The sequence below is a fragment of the Ascidiella aspersa genome, chromosome 7 (assembly GCF_963924565.1).
Source record: "Ascidiella aspersa chromosome 7, kaAscAspe10.2, whole genome shotgun sequence".
Classification (NCBI taxonomy): Eukaryota; Metazoa; Chordata; class Ascidiacea; order Phlebobranchia; family Ascidiidae; genus Ascidiella; species Ascidiella aspersa.
This window is the reverse complement of record NC_139453.1, coordinates 62,819-77,091: the sequence shown is the minus strand read 5'-3', so window position 1 is coordinate 77,091 and position 14,273 is coordinate 62,819. Positions and strand designations below refer to the sequence as shown.

The 14,273-nt window shown below is 39.3% G+C and overlaps 2 protein-coding genes across 2 annotated transcripts; one reads left to right on the top strand and one right to left on the bottom strand.

Annotated features, from left to right (window-relative positions):
• Window positions 1–204: 204 nt before the first annotated feature.
• LOC146137131 (uncharacterized) lies at window positions 205–12,898 on the top strand. The gene is made up of 18 exons (XM_083393729.1): window positions 205–351; window positions 934–1,053; window positions 1,601–1,682; window positions 2,700–2,880; window positions 3,095–3,165; window positions 3,364–3,482; window positions 3,937–4,115; window positions 4,411–4,606; window positions 5,128–5,250; window positions 5,621–5,765; window positions 6,870–7,083; window positions 7,745–7,904; window positions 8,702–8,886; window positions 9,206–9,396; window positions 9,926–10,030; window positions 10,091–10,228; window positions 11,326–11,458; window positions 11,605–12,898. The coding sequence occupies exons 1-18, from the start codon at window positions 279–281 to the stop codon at window positions 11,638–11,640; spliced, it is 2,451 nt and encodes an 816-aa protein (XP_083249855.1). The 5' UTR covers window positions 205–278; the 3' UTR covers window positions 11,641–12,898.
• LOC146137130 (IQ motif and ankyrin repeat domain-containing protein 1-like) lies at window positions 11,662–14,059 on the bottom strand. Its single transcript, XM_083393730.1, has 5 exons — window positions 14,013–14,059; window positions 13,845–13,940; window positions 13,199–13,439; window positions 12,610–12,738; window positions 11,662–11,878 (listed from the first exon to the last, which is right to left on the bottom strand). The coding sequence occupies exons 2-5, from the start codon at window positions 13,894–13,896 to the stop codon at window positions 11,722–11,724; spliced, it is 579 nt and encodes a 192-aa protein (XP_083249856.1). The 5' UTR covers window positions 13,897–13,940; window positions 14,013–14,059; the 3' UTR covers window positions 11,662–11,721.
• Between the last annotated feature and the right edge of the window lie 214 nt (window positions 14,060–14,273).

Sequence of the window (14,273 nt, the reverse complement as noted above, 5' to 3'; positions counted from 1 at the left end):
TTTGGACCTGGTAAACGAAAAATGCTTTTCGACGTTTCAATTTTAATTATTTTGCGCATAGTGATGACGTCATTTGGGATCGGATTGCGATGTTCTTTGTCTAAAAGTATCAAACAACCTGACTTATTACAATCAGACATTTTTATTCCCACTTATTTAGATTCAGGCAAATAACCGTTGAAATTTTCTCGCAGGAAGGTTTAGGCGTTTAGTGAAAACTTTGACCTCTAACTTCGTTTCAAGGTCGAGCTTCAAGGGGCTATTCTCATTGTGACATCATGAATGGATGGTTTGTTGTGTGCATCGCGTCGTCGCTTTTTGTGGCGGCTTTAACGGCGAGATGCAGACCAGGTTCATGTTTGTTTAAGCACCTTTGTTACTAGCTTATAAAATCTATTTTAAACTAAAGTAAAATAATTCTACAATTTCGTAAATTGCAAAAGTCTTATGGAATATAATTTTACTTCCTTGAAGTAAGTTAATATTTTGCGCGGATGGTCTGCGCTTTCATAATGGCTGGATGTTGTAGTTAGACGTGTTATCAATACTAAGCCATTATCGTATTTATTCGAAACGTTCAAAATGCTACCTACCGCTGTATGTGCTTTGGTTAGTCTTACCACGATGTCTGTTTATCGTTGGTATAAATTAGTCCAGGGTCACAACAGCGAAATACTTGTTAGCTGGTTTATGTGAAGCAACATTAGCGCAAAACATATAACCCTTTGTAGGTTAATAACTGGGTTTATTTTACTGAAAAGAGGCTGAAAACCGGCTGGTGGTTTATTAAGTTTTGATTCCACCGAAATTTTTAATCATTTTTTGCTGGCGCTGTTTAGAAGTGCAATTTCTTTGTATTGTTTCGTCATTCCGCGCCTCTTGCTTCTGTGCTGTGCACGTGACTTGATGTACATTGAGTAAGTTTCATTGCAGGCGTCACAATTGACATCGTCGCTGAAAACATCTCGTTCTCAAACCGCACCCAGATCACGGGAAATCCCCCAAAACTCACCATCACAACCGCCGTCTCATGGGATCTAAAAAACGACAACGGTGAGTTTATGTCCCTCGTCAAATAAACTTCTTCGTTGGATTTTTGCAGTGCAAAAATTTGACTTTTCAGTTTACTTTAAGTTAATACGATAATAGCTTCGAAACAAAAAACAAATTATATCGTGGTTTCAAAACTGCCTAACTGTATTATATAACTGTATTATAAATGTATATCAAATCGCTTAAGCAGTGAAAATAGCCAAGGTTTTTTGGGTCAGTGTTTAAACCATTTAACGTAGACCTGGCTTCAAGAAAGTAAATCTCAACATTGGCAATAAAATTACCAATTAGACGTTTGTTGTTGGTCAAGTTCTAGAGGAAATTGTGCAATCGGTTGATTATGTTTTCTAAAGAGCAAAAGTATGAAGGGATTGGTTTTAGTTATCTACCACTGTTAAACAACATTTAGGTAAGTTGGTCCAGTGCTGAGGGCTGGCGGATAGATTAGTTTGCAAAGATCAATTATATTTGCAATCGAAAGTTCAATCGCATTTTACTATGACGTTGTGGTTTGATCTGACGCCATATTCGCCCTTTCTTCACCCAGGAATCCTCCTTGATGGGATTCTTCTTCTGCTTGAAGATGAACGAAAAACAAGAATCCCGATCTTAAACTGCTCCCTTGGAAGGTGAGCGTTAAAATAAGATAAACTTAAAACCGTCGAACAAACCACCTTGCAACTCTGGTTGTTGTGACCTTTGAACCCTGGTTGTTGTGACCTTTGAACCCTGGTTGTTGTGACGTTTGAACCCTTGATGTTGTGACCTTGCAACTCTGGTTGTTGTGACCTTGCAACTCTGGTTGTTGTGTCCTTGCAAATCTGGTTGTTGTGACCTTGCAACTCTGGTTGTTGTGACCTTTGAACCCTGGTTGTTGTGACCTTTGAACCCTGGATGTTGAGACCTTGCAACTCTGGTTGTTGTGACCTTGCAACTCTGGTTGTTGTGTCCTTGCAACTCTGGTTGTTGTGACCTTGCAACTCTGGTTGTTATGACCTTGCAACTCTGGTTGTTGTGACCTTGCAACTCTGGTTGTTGTGACCTTGCAACTCTGGTTGTTATGTCCTTGCACATCTGGTTGTTGTGACCTTGCAGCTCTGGTTGTTGTGACCTTGCAACTCTGGTTGTTGTGACCTTGCAACTCTGGTTGTTGTGACCTTGCAACTCTAGTTGTTGTGACCTCGCAACTCTGGTTGTTGTGACCTAGCAAATCTGTTGTTGTGACCTTTCAACCCTGGTTGTTGTGACCTTTGAACCCTGTTTGTTGTGACCTTTGAACCCTGGTAGTTGTGAGCCTTAAACCCTGGTTGTTTTGACCTTGCAACTTTGGTTGTTGTGACCTTGCAGCTCTGGTTGTTGTGACCTTGCAACTCTGGTTGTTGTGACCTTGCAACTCTGGTTGTTGTGACCTTGCAACTTTGGTTGTTGTGACCTTGCAAATCTATTGTTGTGACCTTGCAACTCTGGTTGTTGTGACCTTTCAACCCTGGTTGTTGTGACCTTTGAACCCTCTTTGTTGTGACCTTTGAACCCTGGTGGTTGTGACCTTTGAACCCTGGTGGTTGTGACCTTTAAACCCTGGTTGTTTTGACTTTAAACGTTGTTTTTAAAATATTTTTTTGTTGATAAAGTTATACTTTTTGTAGAAATGAGTTCTGGGTTCGATCTTCTGATACGGACCTTTGCAGTAATTCCATTCCAGATAATTGTGACGTCATGGAGGGTTTCTGTGGTTGCGACATTGTGACGTGCCACAACGTCACCGATTGCACAGGAACAAGTATTACGTCACAATTGAGGGATGACGGTTACGTTTCGCTGCCCGCGGTGAGAATGGGGAATTCGGTAGTACGTTTTTTACTTTTAGAATTCGATTTGGTCACTGGTCCCAAGGTGAACCCAAGTACCCCCCTAATGATGCTTACTACCATCTGGTTACCAATAGTAACCCCATTTTAAGGAGGCTGTGTTATTGGTGATGGTAATATTTATTTTTTAAAACAGGTTTAAAAGCTAGCAGAGGATATTGTTTATTTTGTAGAATTCCCGAAGTTTCTGGTTCGAATCCAGCTTCGTCACTGCCTACGACTTTCGACTTGTTCCTTACGTGAAGTAAATCTTTGTTTCTTTGTTGTAAAAATAAATCTTCGAAACAAATCAATAATTGACGTCATTGTCGTGTTTTCGAGTAATTGTTGCGCAGACTTCCGAGTTAGTTTGGAATTTGAATCACCTTAAAGTTGAACTAAATCTTAAGTTACGCCAATATATTATTATATACCTGTTTGCGAAGTCAAACTTTGTTTCTAGTCGGTCTAGTAATTACGTCAGCGCACGTCATAACCCGATCCAACCAATCACAAGCTGCGCCGATCAGTTGGCGAAAGACCGCAACATCTCCACACTAGATGGCGCAACGCTATGCTGCGGTAAGTATGACGTCAGGAATAGAGGGGGGCAGAGGTGGTAAAAAAGTATGATGTCACAAGCAGAGGGGGGGCGAATTTACCTTCAGTAGGTAATTTTCACGTTTTTTAAAACATTTAAATTACTGAATAATTGCAACAAAATACCGAAATACAGTAACTGACATTAACGAGCTGATAAATAGGCTGCTTTAAAACATACAGGATCGCTATTACTGAATATGGGATCACAGCAACTGCACATAAGGTCAGTGGATATTTTCTGTCACTGATCCGGGAATATTTGCTGTCACTCACTACCATCTGGCTCCATACCTGCAACTGTAGTTCGTCAACCACAGCTTCATCCACTGGATGCGCGAGAAAAAGTAGAACAAATGCCAAGTTCTTGCAAAAAGGGAATACTTCATTTGTTATTCTGCTCTTTATTGTAACACAAACATAACTTTAATTACAGATTTGGGATTTCCATTGTTCACTCCCCGCAACGTCACAGTGCATGGTTATGACGTCAACTTCGCAGAGGGGAGCATCGGCGTAAACGTCACGTGGTTCGCTCCTACGTCACGTGATCTGCAAAGCATGACGCTCGTTGTTGTCCCGGATGTTGGGAGCTCGCCCAACCCGAACGAAACGGTGAATATCGTTGCTAGGCAACTTGATATTATCGTTGCTAGGAAGGCCGATCTATGGAGTCCAAAAATATCGTTGTGGGTAAAAGCGGTAATTATGTTGTTATCTATCCTACCAACGATTCTACCAAATGAGCGGCGATATTATTGGACTCCCTAGCAACGATAATATCGAATTTCTTAGCAACGATACTACAGATATTGATTGGCTGTTTTTGTTGATGTTACGTGTGACGTTTAAATATCGGGCACCGTGTTCGATAAAAAAAGAATCGACTTGATCAAATAATACTTTTTAGGCTCCTCGAATCTACGAACTACAAGACGAATCTTTCGCGACACCTTGTGACGGCGGTGTTGCTTACGTCAGCTACGTCACAGGATTGTTGCCAGGGGCAACGTACCAAGTTAAAGTGGAGACATTGTATGAGTCAAGTGCTGGTCACTGCTCGAAAAACCCTGTCAACTGTCAAGCGAGCACAACATTCACAGCAGGTGAACTAACACTAGGTGGTAATGCAAACCGGCAAATATGCGGGGCATCATATAAAATGCTTGTGATAAAACTCTTCAAACAAACAATACTTTGAAGTTGATTAGAGGCCAATGGTCAAATCATAAGATCAACCAATTAGGCATTATCGTTTTATGAAATGTGGTGAACCAAACGTTTTACGATCTTGATTTTTAATCAATTTTTTTGTATTATTTATGGGTTGACTTTTGTTGACAACTGAAACTAATTATGTCACCTTACAAGCTGGAAACGCTTTGATGTAAACAAAAAACAATGGTAAAATGTTTGACATAATGGAACAGTGCGATGTAAATGGAACTTCAACATGCAAGCCAAGCTGGATATTAAATCCTGGACTCGCTGTACTGTATATTTGCGAACTTATATTTTTATGATGTTATCACTGGTGACGTAACTGTTGATCAGACCAGAACAATCTCATCAGGGGAAAGGCCCTCCGAAAATTGAAGATGTTTCAAAAAAAGGTATTATATTTCAGAAATCGATGCTTGTGACTATGGCGTTTGTGACGTCACAGCTAACTGCACGAGTACTGGAACGCTGGACGCGAACTGCTCATGCGTCACTGGTTACCGTGGCAACGGTAGGACTAATTCTACAGGTGAGCCAACACTTGGTCGCTAGATCTGTTCAGATTTTGATTTTGATTGTCCGATATTTTCTACCGTGCACCGATAACTTGCATCGTAAAGAGCAGGACAAATGGAAGTTGCTTTCACGTATATTAGGACTTAAACTGTTCCAATTTTTGTTATTTTGATTTTCGAACACACTTAGTTTGTAATTTGTAATAGCAACCTTTATATTTACAAGTATATGAACACTTATAATTCTTAAAGTCTTTTTAGGACAACATATTTGTTTTGTTGTGTAAACCGTAGTTGGTTTAGAGTTGTACTTACACGGTTAAGGCAAGTTTATACAAAACACTTGAAAGTTGGCATAGAAATCTTACTGTTTGACTTCTACAGATGACCTTGGCGAAGGTTGTACCGACACGGATTATTGCTCCCCTGAGTTTGACCACCCCTGCATAGAATCCGCAATCTGTGTGGACAAGATGGCACCACTGGTCGGAGCCACCTGTCGCTGCCCTCCAGGATTCTTTGGCGACGGGTTTGTTACAATTTGTCCGATAATTACGATAAACGATATATCGAAGATAATTCAAAATATCCCAAATAAATGTCTAAACATAATGTTACATTGAGATATTTGACCTTGAAGTCATGTGAAGGTCGTCTTAATTGTACTGCTTTCCAACTTCAGTCTCAGTATCGGACATCGGTCGATACTCGTATCTTCTAGGATACGATAAATCTTATATTGCGTCACAATAAACGTGATTTGATGGACCCCTAACACCCCCTTTTGACCCAGGTTGTCGTCGGGGAATCCCCTAACACCCCTGTTTGACCCAGGTTGTTGTCGGGGAATCCCCTAACACCCATGTTTGACCCAGATGTTGTCGGTGAATCCCCTAACACCCATGTTTGACCCAGGTTGTTGCCGGGGAATCCCTTCACACCCCTGTTTGAATCAGATTGTGGTCGGGTAATCCCCTAACACCCCTGTTTGACCCAGATTGTTGTCGGGGAATCCCCTAACAACCCCTTTTGAACCAGATTGTTGTTGGGGAATCCCCTAACACCCCTGTTTGACCCAGGTTGTTGTCGAGGAATCCCCTAACACCCCTGTTTGAATCAGATTGTTGTCGGGGAATCCCCTAATACCCCTGTTTGAATCAGATTGTTGTCGGGGAATCCCCTAACACCCCTGTTTGACCCAGATTGTTCCCAGGTTGTTGCCAGGAAATCCCCTAATACCCCTGTTTGAATCAGATTGTTGTCGGGGAATCCCCTAACACCCCTGTTATACCCAGATTGTTCCCAGGTTGTTGCCAGGAAATCCCCTAACACCCCTGTTTGAATCAGATTGTTGTCGGGGAATCCCCCTAACATCCCCTTATGACCCAGATTGTTGTTGGGGAATCCCCCACACCCCTGTTTGACCCAGATTGTTGTCGGGGAATCCCCTAACACCCCTGTTTGACTCAGGTTGTTGTCTGGAATCCCCTAACAGCCTCCTTTGACCCAGGTTGTTGTTGGGGAATCCCCTAACACCCCTGTTTGACCCAGATTGTTGTCGGGGAATCCCCTAACACCCCTGTTTGATCCAGGTTGTTGTCGGGGAATCCCCTAACACCCCTGTTTGACCCAGGTTGTCTTCTGGCCGTGGTTGCTTCTCTCTAGCGCTGTTGGTGGTGATAGTTGTGCTGTGCCCTCTACTGCTTTTGGTGGTGACGATCGGTTGTTGCCTATGGAAACGGCGCGAGAGGATAATGAGGAGCAAAGTTCTTACTTGGGAGCAATTCGTCGCTAACAAAGAACTCGGGGCAGAGAACAACTTTATTCACAGTGGTGACGTCATCGATGTAAGTGACGTAGTTTTGACGTCATTCGTACCTTATGAGTGTAAAAAATGTAGTGTTTTTATTTAAACTCACCACAAATTTTAATGCATTAATATATGCTAAATCGTTGGAATTTAAGCTTGTTTGTAATAAGTTAAAAAGTTATCTCCACAGAAATAAAATGGCATTTCTTGATTTGGGCTTAAAGCTTAAATATTCAAGCTGGCTGTATCAGTATTAACTAAATAATAGCAACAGTAGAACTTTCTTGACCTGTAATTTTCTGTAGATAAGTTTTGTCAACGCATAAATTTACTGTGGTAATTTATTGTTGATAGAGCAATATTCCAACTTTGATCAACTTTAATTTATTGTTGATAGAGCAATATTCCAACTTTTATCAACTTTAAATTGTTGTTGATAGAGCAATATTCCAACTTTTATCAACTTTAATTTATTGTTGATAGAGCAATATTCCAACTTTTATCAACTTTAATTTATTGTTGATAGAGCAATATTCCAACTTTTATCAACTTTAATTTGTTGTTGATAGAACAATATTACAACTTTGATCAACTTTAATTTATTGTTGATATAGCAATATTCCAAGTTTTATCAACTTTAAATTGTTGTTGATAGAGCAATATTCCAACTTTTATCAACTTTAAATTATTGTTTATAGAGCAATATTCCAACTTTCATCGACAAGTGGGAGTTGGACAGGAACAGTATCGAGTTCGGGGAAGTCCTGGGCCGTGGGAACTACGGAGTTGTTTACAGAGGCAAGATGAAGTCTGCTGCGAGTTTAGAGGTCAAGGAGGTTGCGGTCAAAACAATCCCAGGTAAATTGATACAAGTTGTGATAACGGTATTAATATTTATATTACACTTACACTTGTTCCGACATTCGGTTGGTCTTTACTTCATAAAATCCAACAAATAAACACAAAGGTAGACACAGAATATTGCAAATTTCTCGTGACGGTCAGCAACGTTATTTTTCTTATTAATTGCTAAAATTATATTATTGTTCCAACACTTTCAGTTGTCGATCATTAAATTTGCAAAGTAACCATGAAAGTTTAAAATATCTTCTTTACATTTTGCTAGATGTTACAGTCTGTGGTTCCTGATGAGTATTTTGTATTTAAAGCATTCCTTGCAAACAGTACATCGTGGCATCCACTAATAGTCTGTTCGTTGCTTACGACGTCATTATCAAGGGGTTTCCGAACTTCCCCAAATGATGGTTCCGCTTGACTTGGCGCTATTCATGCGTGTAATTTATTTCAACACCTTCTGTAATATGTTCAGGCTTCGTTATTTATATATATATTAGACTAATACCTATTCCAACATTCCTAGTGATTGATCTTAACTAAATGTCATAAAATCTAAAAAAAATAAACATAAGGTCATAGGGGGTTTATATCCTCTGTAATATGATTAGGCTAATCTACATTTTTTTACTTTAGTCAAATTAAAAAATTTTGTAGGGCTATATCCTTGCGAATTTTAAAATTTATATTTTTTGGAGAATTTGTCGAATTTTTCGACATTGTCTGGCGTGAACCACGTTAAACAGGTTTTAAACAGGATTTAGGGCAAAGCACACAAATATTTTATCGTTTTGTTTCAGACGGAGCGAACCATCAAGAACGACTTCGCGACTTTATTTACGAGATCGGCTTCATGCTCAACTTGGGGACTCACCCTAACGTGATCCAAGTGCTGGGATGTTGCACCGGAAGTGATCCAGTCCTACTCGTCACCGAATACGTCACATACGGAGACCTACGTCACTTCCTACTTCAAGCTCGTGACGTAACAGTCGTTTTAATTGTCTTCAAACTTTTATTGTTAGTTCTTATTCCATCGATATAAATTATTCTTGAAAAGTAGTTATTTTTTACCAGAAGAAAATATAAAAACTAAATCAATTTTAAAGCTTTTTTAAAGAGCAGCAAATCCACATTTAAGTTTGTTTACTTCAAGAACAATCTAAAAATAGAAAAAAAAAAATTTTAATTTGGATAAAGTTGCAATCCACCACTTTGTAATGTCCTTTTGTATTTTATTTCAACTTTTTTAGAATAAATATTTTGCTACAACATCCAGTTATTCTAAAGTTGTTTTGTTACAGCCTTCCTCTGATCCGATATTCGCGCTCACCAACCTCGCCTTGCTTGAGATGGCCCGACACATCGCTCATGGGATGGAATATCTGACCTCTATCAAGGTCATCCACGGTGACCTCGCCGCCAGGAACGTGTTGGTGGGGGAGGGAAGGATCTGCAAGGTCACAGACTTCGGGCTTGCTAATGATGTTTACAGGTTATGAAGTATTCAGGTTGTGACGTATACAGGTTATGACGTATTCAGGTTGTGACGTATACAGGTTATGACGTATTCAGGTTGTGACGTATACAGGTTGTGACGTATTCAGGTTGTGACGTATTCAGGTTGTGACGTATTCAGGTGATGTACAGGAAAGTCTTTCTGGCGTCATACTTTTAACGACATTGTACACCTAGAAACCTCGGATTGTTAACAATCCACATTTAACTAACTTCAGTCGAAGTTATGTTGAACACAATTAAAATATTTTTCATTCCAGATATCCAACAAAGCTAGATTTCTCTCGCTGTAGTTAACTTCACAAACTGCTGCCATATTTTATTTTTTAACTTGAAAGGATTCATACCACATTAAACTTCACCCGGGACTTTCCCGGTTGGGGTTGCCCCAGATTATTTCTAGTCAAAATGCAAATTGCCAAAATTTTATTTTATTACAAACAAGCTTTGGTTTGCTATTTTATTATTTAAGAATGTTTGACGTCAGCTACTTGATTATGACGTAGGTACGGAGCTATTATGACGCACAAAGAGAAGAACGTTCCATTCAAGTGGGTGAGTCCAGAGCGGATGAGCCAGGGGGAAGTCCCTATAACAACCAAGAGTGACGTGTAAGTGCATTGTGTGGTTCGCCACCTTGAGACAATATAATCCATATTGTGACGTCACAGCTGGTCGTTCGGGAATGTCCTCTACGAGATGGTCACGCTCGGTTGCACACCGCATTATGACGTCAAAGACAGTGAATTGTTGGAGAAGTTGCAAGAGGGATATCGGATGAGACGACCGCACACTTGTGGGATCGAGATGTGAGTAGATTATGGATGCCAGGTTAACAAACTATGACGTATTGTGGGTGCCAGGTTTGAACAGCAATTCACAAACTATGACGTAAACACTTAAACAAATAAAGCGAACATAACAACGTTCTTTAGAGTCCACAACATGTAACTGACAAGTATTGGCTCAAGATTACACAAAGCTGCTTAATGTGATAAGGCGAGGTTAGGTCGGTTATGACTGGAGCAGAATTTGGACGACTAGATTATTATTTTCAAAGAATTCAATTAAACTTATTCCAGTAACTAATTCAAAATAAATTAAACTAATTAGAAAATGGGAATCTAATATATCTAATGTAATTTGGAAAAAATGAATTGCTCTAATTTTATTTCTGATCTAATTTTAAAAAACTAAAATAAATCCAGTTGCCAACGTCTGGATTAAAGCGCCTAATATTTGTTTAAATTGTTTTTCTTGCATGGAACGGCGCGATATTGTCTGAATACAAATACATTTGTGTGAATTCGTGCGTTCAACAAATTCCTCACAAACTCGCTGGAGCGAAACGCCACAAACTAGTTTGGATAATTGTCAGTCGGCGACTTGTAACAAGCGTCTTGTGTGACGTCACATATTTATTAGGCCAGGCTTTGTGAACTAATATATATATATTTATATATTTCAAACTATTTATATATTGTGAACTAATATATATATAGTTATATATTTCAAACTATTTATATATTGTGAACTAAGGCCCGCCAAGCAATTTAATCCGGCCATGGCTGATTTTTCTAAAACTTTCCGTTTTACTTTGGTTTTAGAATATTTTATTAATTAAATTACCCTTGAAAGAGGTAGGTCATGTTTTTGTCCACTCTCTACCTATCGTCCAAACAAGGGTATTTACAGATTTAATTAATAGGTCACACTCTATATTCCAGGTCCTTTTATGACCCGGCCCCCCAAAATACATTTCTGTTTCTCACGTGGACCATTGAAAATAATTGCCCACCCCTGTATTAGGCTGATTAGGCTGTGCTAGTTCGTAGATAGGCTTTTCTTACGTCCAACCACATTCCACACTAAGGATAGTAGGCTTACCGACCGATGTTTGTTCAAGGTACTCAATAATGACCAAGTGTTGGAAATGGAAGATTTGGTCTCGACCTTCTTTCAAACAACTCGTCAAACTCCTCGATGCTGCCATCAAGCGGTCAACAAGCACAGCACTAGATGGCGTGCTACACTACCAGGTCAGAAATTATTATTGTATAAACCGTAGAAATAAAAACTAATTTTTTTTTGAATCGAGTATTATTTCTAATAAAGTAATTCTGGTTTGGGCAAAAAAAAATCACAGCAGACGTTTCATGCTTTTTTGTTGTTAATTTTTTTGCAGAACTTTCAAGCCGATTCTGAATTCAGCAAGCTGTGACCTAAACACTCAAATCTTCTCAGGAATTTATTGTTTTTATTCAACGTAATACGATCTATAAGCGACTGTTACATCACTAAGCTAGTCTGTGATGGTGAGAACGAACATTTTTGCCGCTAGCTGGGGCTGAGGAGCCACTTTTGACGTCATAATGAACTGGAAGTTTTCGATGTGGTGATGCTCGAACCTGGTTGGCTGATATTCTTCCGGGTCTGATTCTTCTACGAGCTCCATGTATCTGTGACGTAACAGTGACGTCATAATAGTTTGCTGACGCGCTCGTGTTGCCTAGTGATGGTGTTTATCTTTATATAGTTGCTCTTTACTTTTATGAAGGCTTGCCCAAGTGGTTATTTTGTGAGCTGGCTTCGGATCGACCAAAGATAACATATTACCCGGAATTTTCGATACTTATACCGAATGACGTCATTGTTATGCACAAATAAGTAAAATAGAAGAAATTGAAACGTAATTTTTTTTTTTTTGAAAAATTGCTTTAGCGTTAGGGAATTGAGTTACTTTCAGTTGTTGAACTTTTATTTTTTTAATATACTTAGTTTCAAGGTAGATTCACTGCGATAAAATACAAATCACGAATGGAATTCCCATATTCATTTGGTATCGGGTCTGAACGATACCACCCTAGTATCGGACGAGTGTCGATAGTACAACTTGGTATCAGCTATCGGCACCGATCCGATATTATCGGACATATTAATAGCAATTGAGCAGCGGGAGCTTTCTGAAGGATTTGTATATTTCTAACCATCTTTAGTTCGGTGTTTTTTTTTCCAACCATCTTTAGTTCGGTGTTGCGAATATTTTCCCAAGGACAAAGATCTTTATAACCCCTTATAACCCCCCCCCCCCCCCCACCTAATCACACTCCGAAGTCCCGCGAAGGGTAAGCAGGAAGCCACTGTCACATCACCTGGGATTATCCACAACATATTTTAAACACCGTCTTACTTTTCTTCCTTGAGGATAATTTTGCTCATGACGTCATCCATTAATCCTTGTCTGATTCCATTGAATACGTCAGAAATGGTTTGGAACATGTCGCCATCCATCATGTCGATAACAAAGGGTTTTCCGAACCTACGTCATAATAGCAAGTGCATGTGATTATTACGCAACAATAGTTTGTTCTCATTCGTTTAAAATGCTTCTTATTTGATTCATGCGTCGTATTATCGACTGTTTCTTTTCTTTTGATTGGCTGCTTACTTCGTGTAAAGATTTTGTAAATATAAATAGATTTAAAAAATTTGAAAAACTATTTTGTCTTAACAAAACTGTCAAGCGCTCTATTTAAAAGAGAGGTTCTTAAACTAAGTCTGTTGGACTACGTGGGCTAATTTCAGGGGTAGGCCTACTGATTAATTCTTACGAAATAAAAATTGAAAAAAAGCGCCTCTACATTTTTTGGACCGAAAACGGCAGGTTTCTTAAATCTTCTTGTTTTATGACGTCAATGTATGACGTCATCTTTAAAAGTTCGGCGCCAACCACAAACCGGTTACATCGCAGCCAAAGGTTCCTGGCCCTTCCCCCTCACCTTATGGAGCCGAGCAGGGCCATCCGGACCCGGGCCGGTTCCATCTCGTCCCGGTTGAGTGCGCACAGGCAGTTTGCGTTCCGGTAGCTGAGGAACACTCGGGCCCTCTCCGTGGGGTCAACCACCAGCGCCCACTTGCCCGACGCACGGATCTCAACCCCCTCGTGGTCCAGGATGACCTTGGCCATGTCCTTGAGCGAGCACGTGGCGACATCTTGCGGATCCGATGCAGGCTTTGCACCTTGGGGGAAACACCGGGTTAGGTTGTTGCCATGGCAACTAAATCATCGGTTAGTTTTGGAATCTTGGGCGGATATCCACAATTCAAATAAAGTATATTTTCTATGTTTTACAATAATCATAAAACATATATGTATTTATATATATGTATATATCAAAGGTATTCATGATTAATTAAGCAACTATTAAAAATACACTAAAAGCGAACATTGTTTTATCTTAAGTGACATACAATGTATGGGTTGTGCAAAGTTGTCCGGAAATAGCAGTAAGTGGGGCTACTTAAAAGGTTTGAACAAATGAAATAAACTTGTAAGAATATCTGCAAAGGTTAATATTTATAGCTTAACTTAATCGATTACTTACTTTTATTGTTATTATTACATAAAATGACAAACTTATTTACCTTCTTTCTGTCCCTTCGGCTTAGTAGTTTTCTTTTTTTGTGCTTGCTTCATCTCAATTTATTCTTGTGTTGGTGTTAGCAACAATTTAAGTCAACCTTTACAAAACCGATTGTGATATCACGATTAAATATTTACTTTGGCAAAATGCTTGAAATTTGAACGCTCACCGTTAAGGTTCAATTTACCCAAGGTTGGGCTTTCTTATCAATCAGCGATTAAACGCCTGACGATATTGATAATAAAAATACCTTCAGTAGCCCTTTAACAATGGAAATGTTTTGTGCAAAATTTGAAACCTGACACCACTCTTTGTGTAACAATATGTGTCCAAAACTATTTCACACAGATACAAATGATTGAAACTTGGTTAACATTAAATATATCTATGGAGGTAGTTTGTTTGTTTTTCTTCATTTCGTTTTAGAAAA